We start from the raw sequence: 22,265 nt of genomic DNA, 5'->3' as shown, positions 1-22,265 counted from the left end.
AATACTCAAGAGTTACCAAAAATTATTTTAAAAAAAACAGGAAAATGCTGAGGTTGGCACAAAATCGCACGAAATTCAAAATATAAATTCATCACTATAAAATGCCTAAACCCCTCCATAGCCTTCTGGTTGCAGTTAGAAGAAAACAAACACTCAGGTGGCACGGCATCCAGGATCTGACCTCTGCCTTCTTCAGACTTCACCTCCCACTCTCTCCCCTTCTTCTGGCCTCCTGTGCTTTGAATCTCCAAAGTGGCCCTAGATTTTGCCCTAGGGTGTTCTTGGCCCAGATCTGGCTCCTTCTCATCATTAAAGTCTCAGCTCAAATGTCACCTCTTCAGAGCAGCAGCCTGTGACCACTCTGCCCAAGGCAGCTCCTCCCCGCTGCCTCTCCCAGCCCTCTCTGTCCCCTTAGCCTGTTTCCTCAAGTCACTCATCACTGTCTGCCATTATCTTGTTCATTTCCAGTTTAATCATCACTATTGCATGGCTTCTCCCAACTAGAGTGTAAACCTCCACAAGGGATCCTGTCTGTCTTGAGTCCACTGTATCTCCAGGGCTGAACAGGATCCAGTACATAGAAGATATTGAGAAAATATTTTTTGACTGAATAACTATTTCTTTAGGTATGCAGTTGACAAATGTGCCATTTAGACCACACTCTCTGTGTGTAGCATCAACATTTCAGGAGCTGTAGTGAGCTCCCCCTCCTAAATTTTCTCCTAAAGAAATTCCAAGTAAAGGGAATTCCCTGGCGGTCCAGTGGTTAGGACTTGGTGCTTTCACTGCTGTGGCCTGGGTTCAATCCCTGGTCTGGGAACTAAGACCCCGCAAGCCGCTCGGCTCAGCCAAATAAATAAATTAAGTTAAATTAAATAATTAATTAAAAACATAAAATAAGAAATTCCAAAGAAAATCAGAAAAGCTGCCGTGTGGAAACCCCTGTAATGGATAAGAGAATGTGTCTTAGAACCAGTAGAGTGTCTAGAATGTCATGGGAAGTTCGTTGTCTGCTTAGAGTATATCCGTTTCATACTGACCCAGTTCAAGTGATTTTTCTAGGGTTGGGATTCCTTGTTATAAGTTACAAGCTTATTATCAGTACTTTTCAAACTTTGGGGACCCAGGAGGCAAAGAGCCCCAAGAAGTTAAAATTCGGTATGAGAACACGGCATTTGAAGTATTTGGTTAATGTTTACTTTTTCCTCTTTCCTTTTTTGAGCTGAATATTCAGGAAGGCCAGTTCCTGAAAAGGCCTCGTAAGGCCAATTTTCCACGGCAGTAGATGACTGATGCAGTTTAAAGCACAAAAAATCAGCCCCAAATCTCTTTCTCTGTATCATCCATATAATTACGGAAATATTCTGTCCAGGTCCAGATCAAGACCCTCCCTCTCCCTCTTCAGATGATGATCTCTACTTACTCTGATCCTATAAAGTGATTATAAAGTGATCTTCTGTTAGTAATTGAGGAATATTACTCACAAAACAAAACACCTAGATATGAGTATCCAACCACCTTTTAAGAATGTCCCTAAACTCTATTCATTTAAATAAAATTTTTATTATAAAATATAAAATTCCTACCAGAAAGTGTATAAAGCATATGTGTACAGTTTAATAACTTGTTGTAAGGCTCACAGCCGTGTAACCTGCACACAGGTGAAGAAACAGATTATTGCCAGCACCTCAAGAGCATCCCCACTTCTGTATTCCCATCTTTACCCTCTCTTTTCTCCTACAGATAACCACTCTCTTGACTTTTATAACAATTCCTTTGCTTTCCTTTGTTGCTTTGCCACTTATGTATGAATCCCCAAATGATGCAGTTTAGTTTTGCCTGTTTTTGAACTTTATATAAATGGAATCATACTGTATTGGCAGGGGGGACTCCTTTATTTTTTCAGTTTTATGTTTGAAAGATTCACCCTGTTTGGGGGAGTAGCTCTAATTGGTTCATTCATATCCGTAACACTGAGTTGTACTCAATATTTTTTTTAGGATTATTTTTTTCTACAGCTGCACTATGAACTCTTTTTATGGGTAGTTTTTTTGGAAAGTTTGGGTGTTTTCAAAGACAAAAAGTGCTGCTAAAGTATAGTAAAACTGTTAAGAACATTAGTTCTGGAGGTAGATGACATGTGTTTGAGTCCTGACTCCACAACTTAGCAGAAATCTTGAGTAAATGATCAAAACTTTCTGAGCTTTTAGTTCTTCAAAAATGGGGGAAATAGTAACACATCATAAAATTGTTATAAAGAAAAACAGAAGTTCATAAAGCACATAGTACAGTGCCTGGCACACGGACACAGATATCCTGAGTAAATGATGGTGGTTACTATTATTATTATTCCACTTGTTGAATTTCCAGTTCAAGAACTGTCTCTTCCGGAAGGATCTTGCTTAATACACAGGAATTGAGGAGGTAGAGCTTTAGTCACCAAGTGTCATTATCCTCTCAGAAATTGCCTTCCTGGTGATTACCCCATAAATTCCTCCATAAATCTGTCCAAGGAAACTGTGCTGTGTGGACTGACAGCCTCCCACCTTATGAATGGGTGAGGAACCTAGAGCCCTCAGTGACTCCGAACTGAGTTGCCCTTGAACAAACACCAGTTGTTGCATTCATCCACTAAGCAGGTGAGGCAGAGTAGAAATATTCTAATCCCCCATCTTTTCTCTTCTAAGACTGAGTACTAGGGAGTTCCCTGGTGGTCTAGTGGTTAGGATTCAGCACTTTCACAGTCATGGCCCAGGTTCAATCCCTTGTCAGGGAACTGAGATCCCACAAGCCGAGTGGTGTGGCCAAATAAATAAATTTTGTTAAAAAAAAAAAAAAAACGCATACTAGAGATGTAACCCTTGACATGCTATTAAGAATGTACTGCTTTCACAGTGGCAGCATGTTACCTGAGAGATGCACACAATTCCACAGGCATGTCGGATTCAGGAATCAGGGTTATATTCATTCACTCATTCAACAAATATTTATAGAATAACTGTGTGACATGACAGGGACTGTTTCAGGTAGCTAGGATACAGCAGTGATTTATTAAAAGTATCAAGACTTGGGCTTCCCTGGTGGCGCAGTGGTTGAGAGTCCGCCTGCTGATGCAGGGGACGGGGGTTCGTGCCCCGGTCCGGGAAGATCCCACATGCCGCCGAGCGGCTGGGCCCGTGGGCCATGGCCACTGAGCCTGCGCATCCGGAGCCTGTGCTCCGCAATGGGAGAGGCCACAGCAGTGAGAGGCCCGCGTACCGCAAAAAAAAAAATCTCAGGTAAAAGTATCAAGACTTGTTTTCTTACCCAGCATTTGGTTTATCTTGGTGAATGGTCCACATGCCTCCCAGCAATCTTATAAAGTGAATTACTTATTATCATCCCAAATTTACTGCGGAGAAAAATGAAGCTTATGCACTTAGCTTCTCTTCCAGCTAATAAGTGGCAACACTGAGTTGTTGGTTTTTTTTAAACTCTTAACACAGATTTTGAACCCAAATTTCTGACACGATAATCTGAGCTCTTAACTTTCTCCTTTACATATGAAAAGGAATAAAAGAATTGTTTTTTTAATCTTATTCATTTTACTGCAAGTACAGTCAACAAATTTCTAATCATGGGTCCTCTGAGAATAATATTTACTTTGTTTCTGAGTCATGAGGATTTTCACCAAATAATGTTCATTAGTGGATAATAGTGGTTAATACTACAATGAGTTGCCAAGAAGGAATATTTGACTAATTAAAATTTTGTTACAATTTATGATTATGTAACATGATTACATTCAGCATTGCATCATTTACCACCTAACAAATTTCATTTTGCTACTGATGTGTTTAGGTTTTAAGGCTGAATTTTCTTTCTGAACATTTTCAACTACTACCTAATAGGCACACTGTTAGGTAATAGTTAAAAGAATACAGTTTTTAGATTTTTTAATGTTATGAGTATTGTTTGGAAAATTAATCTGAATGGAACAAAAATGGTATACAACATTCCAATAGAAATTTAGTTTAGTTTTAAGTTAAACCATGCTAAATTGCCATTTTGTAGTTTAAAATGATCAACTATTACCAATTTCATATAGTTCAAGTTCAAAAAATCCTACTATTCCATACGCCTGAATGCAGCAGTAACTAGAGTGTAATCTTTGCCAGGAAAGGGATTTTGGGGTTTTGTGCACTATCGTGCACATGGTAGGCACTTAGAAAATGGTTGTTGAATGAATGAATTAGGAAAGCAAATAAAACATAGTAACTAACCTTCCATCCTAACATCTCTTTGGGTTTAGGTTTAAAATGGGAATAAGAAAAATAACATGATATGAATGTCAGTCTCTTCAAATGATAAAAAGTTTAGTTTAAATACTTAATTTACCCGAGAGAATTGAAAACATAATTTCACACAAAAACTTGTACATGAAGGTTTATAGCAGCATTATTCATAATAACCAAAAAGTGGAAATAACCCAAATGTCCATCAACTGATGAAGGTTTAAATAAAATGTGGTATATCCATGCAATGGAATATTATCGAGTCATAAAAAGGAATGATTTGCCGGTAGGAACTATAACATGAATGAAACTTGAAAACATTATGCTAAGTGAAAGAATCCAGACACAAAAGGTCACATATTATATTAACAGTTAGTATAAAATGTCCAGAATGGGCAAATCAAGAGAGACAGAAAGTAGATCAGTGGATGCCAGGGTTTAGAGGCAAGAGGAAATGAAGAGAGACTCCTAATAGACTTTTTCAGTGATGCAAATGTTCTGGAATTAGTGGTGATAATTGTACAGCCTTGTGAATATACTAAAACCCACTGAATTATATACACACTTTAAAATTAAGGGCGAATTTTACAGTATAGGAAATGTATTTCAATTTCTGAAAAGTGGGGAAAAAAACTTAAGTTCTCCTCTTCAGAACAAGTCAAAAGTACACTATAAAATAATAGACATGTGTTTATAAATGTAAGAGTATTAGGAAATGTTCCCTTGTTTAATTATAAACCAAGTGGAATGTTTGGAGATTTCAGTAATCTGACAGGGAACTTAAGAGGATTAACCTGACTTCCCCAGTGTTAACAATACCAATTTAAACTGCATCATTCAAAAACTACATAGTCATATTAAAGTAATTGCAGCAATGACTTCCACAAAGAAAACCAATTAGATTAATTACTCATTAAGGCTGTCATCATTTTAAATATATTTATATAATGGTTTTACTTCCTTAAGTGTTGAATTGTGCCTTGAGATCTAATGTATGGCAAAGTCACATCTCTAACCACTTAATTAGAGGTTGAGAAGTGGGTGGGATTGGACTGAATGTAGCAATGCTGACATTCCAGATTGGAACACAAAGCGAAGCAGGATTTAAGAAACCTAAATTCTAGCCTTCAATATGCAGACACTTAAATAGCAAGAACTAAAACTGTCCCATTCAGCAGTGCAATTTTTTTAATATTGAAATACAACATATAGATAAGTGTACACATCGTTAAGTGTAGACTATGAGTTTCCCTAAATTGAACACTCCTTTGGAAACAGATCCAGATCAAGAAGTAGAACACAGCACACAGAACTAGGGTTTTTTTTTTTCTTTTTCCTTAAGCCTCAGAGAATATTCAAATAGTTTAAATCCCCTCAAGGGCAGACTCTCAGTCACGCCATAGTTAAATTTGGGGAGGAAGGGCAGAGGACCCTGAAATGGTAATAACATATCTTAGTATACACTGAATTTTGATGGCAAATTTACCGACACCAGTATCTGCAATACGTCACCTTCACTGAACCACCGAGTAATGGTCTTTTTCTGGATCCAGAGATTCAGAAACAGTTCCTAAATTTACGCATGAGTTTTGAAAATCTCCCACATCTAGATGCTTCTTTCCAACAAAACTTTAACCAAATTTTTGGAGCAGGAAAGTTTTGTGTCAGGTCGTGCTTTTCCTGCCAAAGTTTTGAGCACCCTTGAACACTCGTCAGGAGGAACGGTCCCCTCCAGACCTCACACGCCAAACACTCCGCAGTTCTACCCGAAGCCCGCGGATCTCCGAGCGCTCCCTAGAGTGGTCCAGGACCACCCTCCACCCTCGGGGAGCCCAAGCCTCTACCCCACGCCACCCCTCTGGTCTCCGTCCCTGCCCACCCGGGCAGAAACGCCGCGCTGTTCCTTTAAGGCCGGGAGCAGCAAGGGTGTGCGGGGAAAGGCCGGTTCCTCCCGCCTCCTTCTACACCACTCCGTTCCCTCTCCCATCGGAGTTTCAGGTGAATGGGTCACAGACGGAGGAGGCCGCCACACCACGCCTTCTCGCTAGCGTCCACCTCTCCGCTTCTCCGTCCTCTGGCGGAGGCGGCGGGACTCCGGGGAGAACTAGCCAGATCGCCGAGGAGCCCGAGCCGGATGCAGCAGGTGGGGCTCGCCGGCGCGGCTCGCCGGCGCGTGGCCACGAACATCCCGCCCCTGGGCCTGGGGTTGGTGCGCATGCCCGGGGGCAGGACGGCGGGGTGGGTGGGGGTGGGGAGGAGGGGGAGGGAGTGGAGGAGGGCTGGGTCCCCTGCGGAGTCCCGGCTGAGAGCTGGCGGTCTGCACGTCGTCAGGTGCGCCCTCCAGGTGAGCGCGCTCCTGGGCTCCCGCCGTCCTTGGTGGGTTGGGCCCGGCTGCAGTGAGGAGGTGAGAGCTGGGCACGGCGCCTGGGTCGCACGGGGGGACCAAGGCCCCCCGGTCTTGTAGGGAAGGCGCAGGGGGAGGACGCCCAGCGCTGGTTTCGGTGGCGGTTTCGCTCCTGGGCTGGGACTCGCAGGAACCGGAGAGGCACGGGGCGGCGGAGAGAGCCGCGCCGGGCGAACTTGGAGGCTGCCTCCCAGGGGCGAGGGGCCGCTTGGAGCCGCCCGTCAGCTCCTTCGGCGGAAACGCTTAATGCCACCAGTGTCTAGGCGGCGTGGGCAACTTTTCGCTTTCCTGGGGGCCGGCGGGAGGTTGGTGAACAACTAGAATCCTGCGCCCAGCTCTCCGGGCTGCGGTTCTGGGATGTCCTCGGGGAGAGGGCCCTGAGCTTGAAAGCTGGAGCAAGGGGGCAGCTCGCTGGCCGGGGCGGGGCGGCTCGGACTCCGAGGGGAGCCTGCTGTTCTCCGCCCCCATCCCACTCGCTTTGGGTGTCCCTGGAGGAGAGGGGGTGGCCGGGTTTAATCCGTGCAGTATTCCTGGAGACCTGGGGTGGGCCGATCGGCTGTTTTCAACCCCCTTGGTGGGAGCTGTGTGAGCCCGCGTCGATTTATGCTGGGGGGCGGGGATTTAATTTCGAATGAAGCTGTACTTCGAGGGAAGCCGCTCACGCATGGGATTCTCACCCGTGACCTAAAGGCCGCCGCCAGACAGGCGGACCTGCCTCGGGGCAGTCCCTGCTCGGCCAGCGCGGGCGCGCACCGTCCGGGGTGCTCCTGGGCGCTGCGGGGGCGCACGGCCGCCGGGACCTGCTCTCGGCCAGGCCGCCGGGTCTTGAGACCCCGGGAAGGGCAGGCCCCGCGCGCAGCCGACATGTTGCCTGCGTTGGAGGAAGTGTGCGGGGCAGGTGGGATGAGGGGCCAAAATGGCCTCTGCACCTTACGGCTGGGAGAGCAAGCCCAAGCCCCTCGTGTCCCAGGTGAAGCCGCTGAGCCGGAGGAGAGGCACGGCATCCTCGGGCCGGCCCTGGGGCTGGCCGGGCAACCTACCCACCTGGGAAATGACTCAGGGCGGGGAGGAGGCAGCATTCCAGGTTAGTGTGTGGCCCTCACGCACAACAGGTGTATTATTGGGATCCCAGGAAAAGAGAATCCCTTCTCTTTAAGGCACTTGTGTTTTTTGTGATTGAAAACTGGTTCTTTCCAGACAGAGGTGGATTTCTCAAACTGTGTATTCCCTAGTGTAGCAGTGTTTCCTTTTGCACTGTACGTATTGAATCTTTATTTTCTCTTCCTGGTGTTTTAAAATAGACATTTTAAAAGGTGGCGCCACAGTAATTGATAACTCCTCGGACAAAGCAGCAGCCTTTTTTTTTTTTTTTTTTGTAGTTCTGCATTTATTTGATTATTAGGCACCTTCTTTGTTAGAGTATGCGGGGAGGAGAGCGAGATTTCCACAACTTCCAGGCAATTTAGGGAAACGATGAGCATTGCCTCCTATGTGTAAGGCACTGTGCTAAAAGCCTGTTGTGCTTTATATCATGTAATCACCCAGCATTTCTAAAAGCTAGATCTTATTAGAACTCCATTTTAAAAGCGAGTAAACACCGGGTAGGGGAAACATGTTACAAATGGGCTGGCTTGAAAACTACTTCAGCTAATCAGGAAAGGTATATCATTAAAGCCACGGTCCTTGATATTCCAGCGTGAGAACCAGATTTGGGGAGTTTTTCTGGAATTCTCTACCTTTGACTAGTCCTTATGGCCTCATATAAGTGTTCCCCATCTTGCTTGATGTAAAGGTAAAACTCTTCCTGTTTTCTTCTAAAGATAATGCTGTAGTTATTGCTCTTTCAAAATGACAGAAGATTGCTTTCAACCACATAAAGTAATTGGTATGTCTTTCACCTTCCCAGGAACCTCCCAGAGGGAAGTTTTCTTTAGTTGCATTTCAAGGCTTACTTGATTAGAATTTCAGTGGGCTTTTTTCATCCACATTACTATTTATGGAACTATTGGAGTAAAAAGACCATTGATACACCTTTCCACAAAATTTGCCTCCAGGGTTGCAGCTGTTCTGTACCTTCCTGCTTTCCAGTCTTGAATGTGGTATGAATCATCTGGGGATCTTATTAAAATACAGATTCTGATTCATAGGTCAAAGGTGGAGCCTGGAATTCTGCCTTTCTAATAAGTTCCCAGGTGATGCCTGTATAGTTGTGAGTCTGACCCTTTTTTCTCCCTTTCCCTCACACTGTAAGCACTTAACTACTTTTGTTGAACTTAACTTGAAGGATTGTATTTCCTGGGTGTTAGTTACGTGAAGAGCTTCAAGGTATTCACTGCTGGATTGAAATCCCAACTCTAATTTGGGCTGTTGATTTTATAAATCAAATATTGATTGAGCATCCCTTTGTACCAGGGACTGGATCTAGGGATCAGGAATAAGAGTGATGATCAAGACAGACATTTAAGTGCTTGGGAAGCTGGTATTCCTTTTGGGGTGGAGATGGTAGCAGTTTAAAAGAAAGAAAGAAAGAAAGAAAGAATTAGAGGGGAAATTTGCTCTGAAAATAAATTGGTTTGGTGGATGGAATGAGTAACCGGGAGGACATCTCTGAGGAGGTGACATTTGAGCTGCGACCTGATCGGGAGGTTCCTGCCATGTAAAGATCTGGGCGTTCTAAACAGGAAACCCTCAAGCTCAAGGCCCTCCTTGGATTGATGCCTTTATTCTAGGCAATGATTCTCAAAATATATGGCGTGGTTAAAAATCATCTGGAGAGCTAATTTAAAATGTGGTTTCTGACTCAGAGCTAGTCCATTTCAAAATCTGCCTAATTTCAAAATCTAAATAGAATCATTTAATATAAACATAAACAACTTCTTAAAAGCAAATTAATGAAAGGCATGTGATCAAAAAGGAACAGACTGCCCTTAAATATAATAGTGTTTATTTTTACTTGTTGACAGTTTGCTTTATTTATGGCTGTGTTGGGTCTTCGTTTCTGTGCGAGGGCTTTCTCTATTTGTGGCAAGGGGGGGCCACTCTTCATCGCGGTGCACGGGCCTCTCACTATCACCACCTCTCTTATTGCGGAGCACAGGCTCCAGACGCACAGGCTCAGTAATTGTGGCTCACGTGCCCAGTTGCTCCGCAGCATGCGGGATCTTCCCAGACCAGGACTCGAACCCGTGTCCCCTGCATTGGCAGGTAGATTCTCAGCCACTGCTTCACCAGGGAAGCCCGACAGTTTGCTTTAAAGAATACTTTTGAAGCATAGCATTTTCAGGCTTTCCTTTTTAAAAAATATTTATTTTTATTTGGTTGCGTCGGGTCTTAGTTGCAGCCAGTGGGCTTCTCAGCTGCGGCACACGGGCTCTTTAGTTGCGGCATGCAAATTCTTAGTTGCTGCACACATGTGGGATCTAGTTCCCTGACCAGGGATCGAACCCGGGCCCCCTGCATTGGGAGTGTGAAGTCTCATACACTGTGCCACCACGAAGTCCCAGGCTTTCCTTTTTTATCTTAACTTAGTTTTCTAAGATTTTTTTGGCCAGTAAATATTTTCAAAGAGAGAACTTTTTATACTTTAACATCAACTTAACATATTCAGTAAGGGTCAACTGCTTCCCTTTTGGCCCTGACTCTGAGTCAGCTGTTTGACTTATGTCCCTATCATTCTTACGACACAGTTTCTGCGAAGGTTCTGTGAAGGTGACCAGTGAGCCCCTTCAGCCAGATCCTGTGGCCTTTCACTTCTCATTTTTTCCTTCATTCAGCATACACTTATTGACCAGATATTGTTAATGTTGCGTGCTGGGCATTGGGCAGCGTTCTTGGTCCTCTCTTTCCTATTGCCTTACCTTAAAACCCAGTCACAGGCTGCCTTGAAAGATACCTTAGAAGTCCTCCAGTCTACTTCTCCCCACCCCCTGCAAATACCAAACAAGCTTGGCATAAATGGCATGAGGTCAGATTGTTATTTGTTATTTTGGGAGGGTGTGTGGAGAGACTTCCTAACACTGAGATGAGATCTGACCCTCTGGAGTGTTTTTATTTTTTTAAAGGAACCATTTCTAGGACTACAAAGACAGCTCTATAGCTATTTGAAGACTGCCATAGTGGTCCTTTTTTTTTTTTTTTTTTTTTTTTTTTTGTGGTACGCAGGCCTGTCACTGTTGTGGCCTCTCCCGTTGTGGAGCACAGGCTCCAGGCACGCAGGCTCAGCGGCCATGGCTCACGGGCCTAGCCACTCCGTGGCATGTGGGATCCTCCTGGACCGGGGCACGAACCCGTGTCCCCTGCATCGGCAGGCGGACTCTCAACCACTGCGCCACCAGAGAAGCCCCATAGTGGTCCTTCTAATGTTGAGTTATCCAGGCCAAACATTTCCTGTTTTTCCAGTCATTTGTCCTAGGACATGGTTTTTCTAGATCTTTAACAATCTAAGTCTACCTCCTGGAGAGGCATCTAGTTGGAACATGATGTTCAGATTTCACGGTTCTGCAGGGGTTTGTTTCTTTTTTTTTTTTGATTTTATTATTTTTTATAGATTTGTTTCTTTTTAATAACTATCATTCCTAGATCTAAGCACTAACTCTGTAAATACTGGATAAGTTTGGGATAGCTTGTTAACTTTTGTTGAAATTCTGATCAAGGAAATACACTTATAAAAATGAACAGTTATTAAGCCAGATTTCCGTTACCTAGTACTTATACTATTAGTTTTTAAAAATTGAGTTTTACGTATTTAAAATCATTTATCTTGCCACCAGTATTTGAAAATGGATACAATATACCTAAGTGCCTAAACACTGAAATTTCTCACCTTCAGAATAATCACCTTGCTGTAAATGCTTTTTGTTCATCTTCTTTAATACATTATCTTACCTATTTATCCCAGTCCAGAGGTCAGGATTATCCCCCTCTTTGGCACAAATTTTCTTTGAGAAATTTGTAATTGACTCTTCTTAAGGATGTGGAGGATAGTTGCTGTTGATTTGAAAGAACAAAGTTTAAAGGGTTTGAATTGATTTACTGTTGCAAACCTAGTAATGTATGATTACACAACCCTTATTTGAAAAGGAAAAAATATTAGACACTTTAATATACTCAGGTTATAGATCTTTCTCATGTCCTTCCCACCATCCACCCCCAAGCTTCTGGCTCTTTCTTGCTAAGTCTTCCCTGTTATCTCCAAACTGCACTTAATCGTGTAGTTCAGCCCTTAAATAATGCCTGTTGTAGATGCTGTTTTCTTTGTGCGTGACCTTCGGGAGAACTTGGTCTCATACTTAACTTCCACAGGCTCCTATGGTACAGCGTAGGCATTTAATAAATACTTGTTGATTGAGTGAAATTGCCTCTCAGATGTTCAGGGATTTTTGTTCTGAGGAATCTTAGAAGAACATTATTCTGCTTTTCTCTTAGTGAAGAGGACTCTTTAATACAGTGTGTGTTTGATGTTTTTCCTTTTTTGAAAATTATATTCCATTTTGAAGACTTGGAAAAGGAGATAAGGGGAAAATGTCCATAATCGTACTATTTAGAGATGCCTTTTGTAACCCTTTTTAATGATAAAAGCATACTTTTAAACCAGATTATGCTTTAGTTAACATTGAAGGGCTGGTATATGCTGGACACAGCTATGTATACACTTCCGTATGCATTCTCATTTTATATGAACTTTGAAAAGTAATATGAGACAGAATAAATGTATTTTAAGAAATTTTATCTTTTATACATCTATATTTGTGTTCTTTGAAGTGACTATTTTAAAAAATACCACTTTTGCCTATGCTGTAAAAACCTTTGTGAAATTTTCATTATCGCAACTTTAAATTTCAAGTTTCAACAATATTCATCTGGCAGTGATGTGCAGAGCATGATGCTAGGTGCCCTGAGGACTACCAGGCCAAATGAGTCCTACGCTCAATGATTTCTTGTGCTCAAAGAATTAATGGTCCAGTGTGTAAAAATGACAGTGGAAAGGACAAGAGAAATAACCAAGGAGTGAGAGGTTACTTGAGATCGATATCATTAGTTTTCTTAGTGATGCAAGGAAACTATGAGCTCAGCAGTAATGTCATTACCCTACTTATGTTGCTTAGATTGGCTTATCTTGGGAGCCACGGGGCACTGCTCATCCTGAAGATCAGGTGACCACTGACATCAGCCATGTCATCCAGACCTTTTGAAAGTCCACCTCCTTACAGACCTGATGAATTGTAAGTAAATACGTAAGTCTTTTTCTTTTTCTTTGACAGAGCCTCGCAGCTTGTAGGATTTGAGTTCCCTGACCAGGGATTGAACCCAGGCCCTCTGCAGTGAGAGCATGGAGTCCTAACCACTGGACCACCAGGGAATTCCCCTTTTCTTTATTTTTTTAAAATCTATTACATGTTTTAAAAAAAAAGGTGTAGTTGAAACTTTCATCTGTTATGTGTTTGCTATAAAATAAAACAGTAGAATAGAATAGAATAAAATAAAATAAAACTGTTATGTGTTTGGTTGATTTGTAAAATCAAATTGAACCAAAGGGTATGTGGTGAAGAGTGAGTTTCCCTCTTACCTATAACTTCCAGGATGACAGTTTTTTTCTGCAGTGGGAGCTATTATCACTTGATTTGTGTGTGTGTGTGTGTGTGTGTGTGTGTGTGTGTGTGTGTGTGTGTGTGTGTGTGTGTGTGTGTGGTACGCGGGTCTCTCACTGCTGTGGCCTCTCCCGTTGCGGAGCACAGGCTCCGGACGCACAGGCTCAGCGGCCATGGCTCACGGGCCCAGCCACTCTGTGGCATGTGGGATCTTCCCGGAGCGGGGCACGAACCCGTGTCCCCTGCATCGGCAGGTGGACTCTCAACCACTGCACCACCAGGGAAGCCCCCTTTTTGTTTTTCACCAGTGGTATGAAGCTTCCATATTAATACCTTATTTAGGTGACTGTTGGCAATAGATTGTCAGTTTTTCAAATAATACCTTTATTGAGATATAATTCACACACCTTACAATTCACCCATTTAGAATGGGCAGTTCATTGGTTTGGGTGTATTCACAGAGTTGTGCAACCATTACCACAATCAGTTTTAGAATATTTTCATCATCCCCTTCCCAAAGAAACCCCTCTATCCATTAGTGGTCATTCCCCATTTCCCCCCAGTACTAGGCAACCACCAGTCCACTTTGTTTCTAGATTTGTCCATTCTGGATATTTCATAGAAATGGAATCATACAATGTTTGGTCTTTTGTGACTGACTTCTTTCACTTAACAATAATGTTTTCCACATGGTTAATTTTAAGTGATTCCTTAATTATATTAAAACAAGAAACAAAGTTGAGGGTTCTTGGTGTCTTTAGCCATTTGGAGATTTAACAATGAATTCTTAAGTTTTAAATTTTCTGTCAGACATTGATAGGGGTTTCCTCCTTTAAGTAGTTTGTAGCGTTAACTCTGATAACTGTAGTAAGAGGATACGCTTCTATTACATAGCCTCCTGACCGATACCTGAATGTGGTAGGGACACAGTTGTTTATGGCAATGAGATATGCTGGAGAATATAGTAACTGAGTAGTGCTCCATTAACCTCATACTTATTTTTGTAAACAGTGGTGAAATATACATATAGGAAAGGGCACAGAACATGCATATAAAATGATGAATAAATACGAAGCAAAATAATCATCTCAGTCAAGAAATAGAGCACCCCAGTCTTTGCCTGTGTCCTCTCCTTCCTGTGGAAACCACTGTTCTGACATGTGGACATCACTTGCCACTGTTCTGACGTGTGGACATCACTTGCCACTGTTCTGACATGTGGACATCACTTGCCACTGTTCTGACGTGTGGACATCACTTGCCACTGTTCTGACGTGTGGACATCACTTGCCACTGTTCTGACGTGTGGACATCACTTGCCACTGTTCTGACGTGTGGACATCACTTGCTTTTCTCTGTTATTTTACCACTCTGTACATCCTGAACAATATGGTTTAGTTTTACTTGTTCTTAAACTTTGTATGAACATAATATGCCGTATGTATTCTTTTCTGCTTTGTTTCTTTCAACTTGTAAGATTTATCTACATGAATTTGTAGTTCATTTTTTTGCTTCAGAGCAGTGCTAAAGAAATATAGTGCGAGCCCTATATGTAGTTTCATGTTTTCTTGTAACCATATTAAAAATAAAAGAAATTAATTTTCATAATATATTTCACTTAGCTCAATATATCCAAAATGTTATCATTTCAGCATGTGATTGACATAAACATTGGTTTACAAGATAGTTTATATTCTTTTTTTAGCAGTCTTTCTTTTTTAGAGCAGTTCTAGGTTCACAGCACAATTGAGAGGCACATACAGAGATTTCCTAGAGGTCCCCTGCCCACACATGCATAGCTTCCCCATTATCAACATCCCCGCCAGAGTGGTGCATTTGTTACAATTGAGGAACCTACATTGACACATCATTATCACTCAAAGTCGTAGTCAATACTAGGGTTCTCTCCTGCTGATGTTACAGTCTTCCCTCATACTATGAGCACTTTGTGTTTTACGCTTCACAGCACATCTCAGTTGGGACTGGCCGCATTTCAAGTGCTCCGTCCATCTGTGCGGCTAGCGGCTGTCATAATAGCACAGCTCCGTAGCATTCCATTGTGAGGCTCTATCACAGTTACCCATGGCACTGTAGGCACTGCAGCTTGGGGTTATCATAAGCAATGTTTCTGCGAACATTGCACTGTTCATGGGAGTATAAGTGAATCCGTCACTTTGGAAAACAGTTTGACATTGTCTAGTAGAGCTGAAAATTTAAAAACAAATGTGACCCAGAAATTCTACTCCTGGATATATACCCTAAAAAAAACTGCCTGTGTGTACCAGGATGTATGTTGGAGACTGTGTCAGAGCTACGCTGTTCATGACAGCCCCAAATGGAAACAGCCCAAGTATCTAAGTAGAATGTTTTACCGAGTTTTCTTTCTTGACATTTTCATTGTTCTCTCCAGTTTCTCCATTTCCTTTTCATTCTCATTTACGGTACTCAGGTAATTCTAATTCCTGTGGTTAGTGGCACCCAGTAGTAAGACGTCTCCTTTGGAGTGAGGAAGGCGGTCTGTAGAAATACTGACAAAAACAAAACGGCTTTAGTTGGTTTAGGAATTGAATTTTGCCTCGCCAGGGCCCACAGGTTTTAGATTCAATGTGTCCACGCATCAGTGTGTCTGTTACAAGCTGTGTGTTTATCATTAAATTACTGGAGTTTGCAAGGTATTTCTATAAAGGAGATTCTGATCTGATTAGCCATCAGATCTGATTAGCCACCATTCTGATGAGCACTCATTGGTAATTGATCTACTTTGTAGCTCTTGCTGTAACTGGCTGTAGTTCATGTAGTGCTTCGTTTAATGTCTTACTGCCCTGACAGACTGTACTCTGTGATGGGCCTGGACTGTGGCTGTCCTGTTCACTGTTGTATCCCCAGTGCCTAGCACAGAGCCCAGCAGGCGTCAGCCTGGCAACTCCAGTAAATAGCCACCAAATGATAAGTGAATGAATGTGCATTCTTAGGTAAGAGAGCAAGGCTGCCAGGATTTACACGTGACCCAGTGGAGGCCACTGTAAGTGTCAAGTCTGAAGGAATCGGTCTTCAGTCACAAAGGCAAAAGGGCTGATACCACTGTTCTAAACTCCCTGGGTCCCGTCCCCAGGGATTATGATTTAACTGGTCTGGAGTGCTCCGTCTGGGGATGTTATACATCCCCAGGTGATTCTAACATGCCGCAAAATTTCAGAACCTCTGTTCCGTAGAAACGAAGTAGTCATTCTCAATGTATGGTTTCCAGACTGCAGCAGCATCAGCAGCATCTAGAAACTTGTTCTACCCCAGACCTGCAGACTCAGCAACTCTGGGGATGAGGGCCAACAAACCCTCCAGGTGATTTTGACGCATCGTGCACAGATATGTTTACTGTTCAATGAGTGTCCGAGTCAGCTGGGGCTACTGTAATAGAGTACCGTAGACTGGGTAGCTTATAAACAACAGAAACTTTTCTCACAGTCTGGAGGCTGGAAGCCCAAGATATGGTGCCAACACGGCCCGGTTCTAGTGGAGGCCATCTTCCAGATTGCAGACTTCTTGTATCCTCACATTGTAGAAGGGGTGAGAGAGCTCTCTGGGGCCTCTTTCATAAGGGCACTGATCCCATTCATGAGGGCTCCACCCTCATGACCTAATTATTTCCCAGAGACCCCACCTCCTAATACCATCACATTGGGGGTTAGGATTTTTTAAAAAAATAAATCTATTTATTTATTTATTTTTGGCTGCGTTGGGTCTTCGTTGCTGCGTGTGGGCTTTCTCTAGTCGCGGCAGGCGGGGGCTACTCTTCGTTGTGGTGTGTGGGCTCTGGGCACGCGGGCTCTGGAGCGCAGGCTCAGTAGTTGTGGCGCACGGGCTTAGTTGCTCCGCGGCATGTGGGATCTTCCTGAACCAGGGCTCGAACCTGTGTCCCCTGCATTGGCAAGTGGATTTTTAACCACTGTGCCACCGGGTAAGTCTGGGGGTCAGGATTTTGATATTTGAATTTGGTAGGGGTGTGGGGGGATACAGATTGCCCCATTACAGTGGAACAGTACAAATCATAGTTTTATTTGCCAGTGGTTTGTTCAAATTATTCCAGGTACTTTATTTGTTCTTTCTGCTCACCACTAAAAATGGCTAACTTAAAATTTTCATGTGCTTTTCAGCAAACCCAATCATTATGCACCAAGCAATGACGTATATGGTGGAGAGATGCACATTCGACCAATGCTCTCTCAGCCAGCGTATTCTTTCTACCCGGAAGATGAAATTCTCCACTTCTACAAATGGACCTCTCCTCCAGGAGTGATTCGGATTCTGTCTATGCTTATTATCGTGATGTGCATTGCCATTTTTGCCTGTGTTGCCTCCACTCTTGCCTGGGACAGAGGCTATGGAACCTTAGTGGGAGGTGGCATTGGCTACCCTTATGGAGGAAGTGGCTTTGGTAGCTACGGAAGTGGATATGGCTATGGTTATGGCTACGGTTATGGCTATGGAGGAGGCTATACAGATCCAAGAGCGGCAAAGGGATTCCTGCTGGCCATGGCTGCCTTTTGTTTCATGGCTGCATTGGTGATATTTGTTACCAGCGTTATAAGAGCTGAAGTATCTAGAACAAGAAGATATTATTTGACTGTGATAATAGTGAGTGCTGTCCTGGCCGTTATGGTGTTTATTGCCACAATTGTCTATATATTGGGAGTCAACCCAACTGCCCAGGCATCTGGGTCTCTCTACAGTTCACAAATATATGCCCTCTGCAACCAGTTTTATACACCTGCAGCTGCTGGAGTCTATGTGGATCAATATTTGTATCACTACTGTGTGGTGGATCCCCAGGAGGTAGGGATAGTTTTGTTCTTTTTTCTCCCCTCTTTCCTTGGGTCAGAGGCTCTCCTCTTGGGATGCTTAATAGATTCACTTTGGGAATGTTTAAAAAAAAATTGATGCCACGCCCCACTTCTATTTAAACCAGAAACTGGGAGAAGGGCTGGGTGTCATTATTAAGATATGATTAACATACCATCCAATTCATCCATTTAAAATACAGTTCAGTATTTTTAGTATATTCACAGAGTTGTGCAACCGTCACCACAGTTGATCTTAGAACATTTTCACTACCCCAGGAAAAACCCCCGTCCTCATTAGCGGTCACTCCTCATTTCACTAACGGTCCCCAGATCGAGAAACCACTAATCCTGTTCTGTGGTTTTGCCTGTTCTGGATATCTCATATAAGTGGACTCATACAATATGTGTTTTTGTATGATTGGCTTCTTTCACTTAGCATTAATGTTTTAAGGTTCATGCGTGTTAGAACATGTACCAGTACTTCATTCCTTTTTATTGCTGAATACCGTTCCATTGTGGGGATATACCACATTTTATTTATTGGCCAGTTAACAGACATTTGGGCTATTTCCACCTTGGCTGTTACGAATTTTTCTGTGAAACTTATGTTTTAACGTCTCTTGAGTTCAGTATATACCTAGGGGTAGACTTGATGGGTCTTAGGGAGATCCTGCGTTTAACCTTTTGAGGAACTGTCACATTGTTCTACAAAGAGGTTGCATTATTGTACATTTACCAGAAATGTATGAGGATTCCAGTTTCTCCACATCCCCCAGCATTGTTTTTGTCTGTTTGAGTCTAACCATGCTAATGGGTGTGAAGTGGTACCTCATTTTGGTTTTGATTTGCATTTCCTTGATAGCTAAAGATACTTTCTTGTGCTTATTGGCTATTAGTATATCTTCTTTGGAGAAATGGTTATTCAGGATCTTTGCCCATTATTTAGTTGGGCTATTTGGATTTTTATTAAGTTGTAAGAAATTTTATATATTTGGATACAAGTCCCTTATAATATGATTTGCAAGTATTTTCTCTCCATTTTGTCATTCTCTTTTCACTTTCTGGATGATGTTCTTTGCACAAAAGTTTTTTAATTTTGGTGAGGTCTCATTTAATTTTGCTTCATTGCTTTTGCACCCTAAAAGGGTGTTGTATCTAAAAACACTTTGTCTAATTCGAGGTCACAAAGATTTACTCCTATATGTTTTCTTCTAAGAGTTTTATAATTTTAGCTTTTAACAGTTAGGTCCATGATCCATTTTGAGTTAATTTGGGGCATGTTATAAGGAAGGGTCCAACATTTCTTGCATGTGGATATCCAGTTGTCTTAGTATTATTTGTTGAAAGGACTATTTCTCCATTGAGTTATTTTCATGCCCTGGTCAAAAATGAATTGACCATAAATGTGACAATTTATTTCTAGACTCTCAATTTGTTTCCATTACCTGTGTTTCTGTCCTTAGGTCAGTACCACACTTCTTTTTTTTTTTTAACATCTTTATTGGGGTATAATTGCTTTACAATGGTGTGTTAGTTTCTGCTTTATAACAAAGTGAATCAGTTATACACATGTTCCCATATCTCTTCCCTCTTGCGTCTCCCTCCCTCCCACCCTCCCTATCCCACCCCTCTAGGTGGTCACAAAGCACCGAGCTGATCTCCCTGTGCTATGCGGCTGCTTCCCACTAGCTATCTACCTTACGTTTGGTAGTGTATATATGTCCATGCCTCTTTCTCGCTTTGTCACAGCTTACCTTTCCCCCTCCCCATATCCTCAAGTCCGTTCTCTAGTAGGTTTGTGTCTTTATTCCTGTCTTACCCCTAGGTTCTTCATGACATTTTTTTCTTCTTAAATTCCATATATATATGTTAGCATACGGTATTTGTTTTTCTCTTTCTGACTTCACTCTGTATGACAGACTCTAGGTCTATCCACCTCATTACAAATAGCTCAATTTCGTTTCTTTTTATGGCTGAGTAATATTCCATTGTATATATGTGCCACATCTTCTTTATCCATTCATCCGATGATGGGCACTTAGGTTGTTTCCATCTCCGGGCTATTGTAAATAGAGCTGCAATGAACATTTTGGTGCATGACTCTTTTTGAATTATGGTTTTCTCAGGGTATATGCCCAGTAGTGGGATTGCTGGGTCATATGGTAGTTCTGTTTAGTACCACACTTCTTGATTGCTGTAGCTTTGTCATCAATTTTGAAATTGGGAAGTGGGGGGTCCTCCAACTTTGCTCTTCTTTTTCAAGATTCTTTTGGCTAGATTCTAGGTCTCTTGCATTTTCATATGAATGTTAGGATCAGCTTGTCAATTTCTGCAAAAAAGCCAGCTAGAATTTTGAAGGGTTGCGGTGAATTTGTAGATCAATGCAATCCTTCAAAATCCTAGCTGGGAGAAGAATTGTCATCTTTACAATAAGTCTTCTGATGCATGAACATAGGGTGTCTTTTCATTTACTTAGGTCTTCTTTAATTTCTTATAAAAATGTTTTCAAATTTTCACTGTGTAAGTCAGTATTTCAAAAAGCTGTCAGGTGATTCAAATGTGCAGGTGGGGTGGAGAACCTTGCTTTCAGTAACCAGGAGTCATCCTAATTAAGAAAATGTTTCTAACCTACTATTCTTTTTTCCTTTTTTTTTTCTCCTTACACTGACCCAGGAATTTTCATTCTTTTACCAGAATGAGTCACCTTTTGGGGGTTAGACCTTCTCCAATAACTACCTTTATTTTGAAGACTGAAATGTAGGTTTCAGAGTTTTGTTGTTGACATTCAGAGTTTCTGTGGTAAATAGGGCTGAGGGCTGGTATTCCTTTCTTATCACACTGACATCCCTCTTAGTCCTCTGACTACCCGAAACCTGTATTCTTTGAAAAAGGATACCACTGTTACATAGACAGCTGCAAAGAGAGCTTCCTCTTACACGTTAGCAGACATCCAGGCCAGAGCCCTGGTACCTGTCTGAACTCCCAAGTGCCTCCAGGCCAGTGTACCACTTAACATACCTGTCAGACACTAGGAGAACTGTCAGGGGTAGGGTTTCCTTGTCACAGGCTCTTCTAGTAAGCACACAAAAGACACCTAAAACAGAGGAACCTAACAGACTAAATGGATCATTAGCCCATTCTCTCTAATTTATAGCTTGGTTAGAGTGTATCTGCATAATTTATGGTAAGACTGAAATTTACATTCAGTGTAAAAAGTTGTGCCAGGCATGTGTTACGAACAAGGCTATAAGCATGATTGGGTATTTAAAACTACTTTTGACAGCTCGGTGCTTTGTGACCACCTAGAGGGGTGGGATAGGGAGGGTGGGAGGGAGGGAGATGCAAGAGGGAATAGATATGGGGATATATGTATATGTGTAACTGATTCACTTTGTTATAAAGCAGAAGCTAACACACCATTGTAGAGCAATTATACTCGAATAAAGATGTTAAAAAAATAATAAAACTACTTCTGAGAATAACATCTTCCAGCCCTTTAGAAGTATACCAGTGATGAGTTAATTTATTGGGTATTCTCATCTGTTTATGGAAATATGGCCCCTTGGTGCTCAGGCTTTGGAACTAGTTTTCTATAATTCTAAAACAGGGATTCATGTTCATTCCAAGGATTGAATCAAAGTTCTGTGTGTGTGTATGTGAATCAAGGTTGGGGTGTGTGTGTGTGTGTGTGTGTGTGTGTGTGTTGCTAGCCTTAGCTGAACTAGCTTGGGCTAGGTTTTATATTTCTAAAATGTAACCGTTTGTATCAGTTTTATAGCAGTTAAACAACAGATATTTAGTAGGGCCTTAGGTATTTGTAGAGTGTGGGTTGGGATAAAGTAAGCAATTAAAAGCTAACTATGTCAATATCTTTAATCTCTTTTTAGGCCATTGCCATTGTGCTGGCGTTTATGGTTGTTGTGGCTTTTACTTTAATAATTTTCTTTGCTGTGAAAACTCGAAGAAAGATGGACCGGTATGACAAGTCAAATATTTTGTGGGACAAGGAGCGTATTTATGATGAGCAGCCCCCCAATGTTGAAGAGTGGGTAAGTGTTTTAAGTAAGTCAGTAAATGTCCAGTTTTTTATTAGACCCCCAGATTTGTCTCTAAATTTAACCTATTCTGCTTTGTGAAACTTTATTTGTAGAATTATTGTCTT

At 42.2% G+C, this 22,265-nt stretch overlaps 1 protein-coding gene across 4 annotated transcripts in view; it reads left to right on the top strand.

Moving 5' to 3' along the window:
* Positions 1–6,299: 6,299 nt before the first annotated feature.
* OCLN (occludin) overlaps positions 6,300–22,265 on the top strand; it is a 46,427-nt gene continuing 30,461 nt past the window's right edge. The window contains exons 1-4 of one of the 4 annotated variants that reach the window (XM_082835248.1): positions 6,300–6,417; positions 12,783–12,899; positions 17,417–18,095; positions 21,991–22,152. In XM_082835248.1, coding sequence (XP_082691374.1) covers positions 12,850–12,899; positions 17,417–18,095; positions 21,991–22,152 — 891 coding nt within the window. In that variant the 5' untranslated portion in view covers positions 6,300–6,417; positions 12,783–12,849. Of the gene's footprint in view, positions 6,418–6,544; positions 6,679–12,782; positions 12,900–17,416; positions 18,096–21,990; positions 22,153–22,265 lie in introns of those variants that run through there. The other 3 variants (XM_082835247.1, XM_082835246.1, XM_082835249.1) reach the window with 3 other exon arrangements.

This window comes from Leucopleurus acutus (assembly GCF_964270905.1).
Source record: "Leucopleurus acutus genome assembly, chromosome: 3".
Classification (NCBI taxonomy): domain Eukaryota; kingdom Metazoa; phylum Chordata; class Mammalia; order Artiodactyla; family Delphinidae; genus Leucopleurus; species Leucopleurus acutus.
The sequence above is the reverse complement of the archived record's forward strand: the minus strand, read 5'-3'. Positions and strand labels throughout refer to the sequence as shown.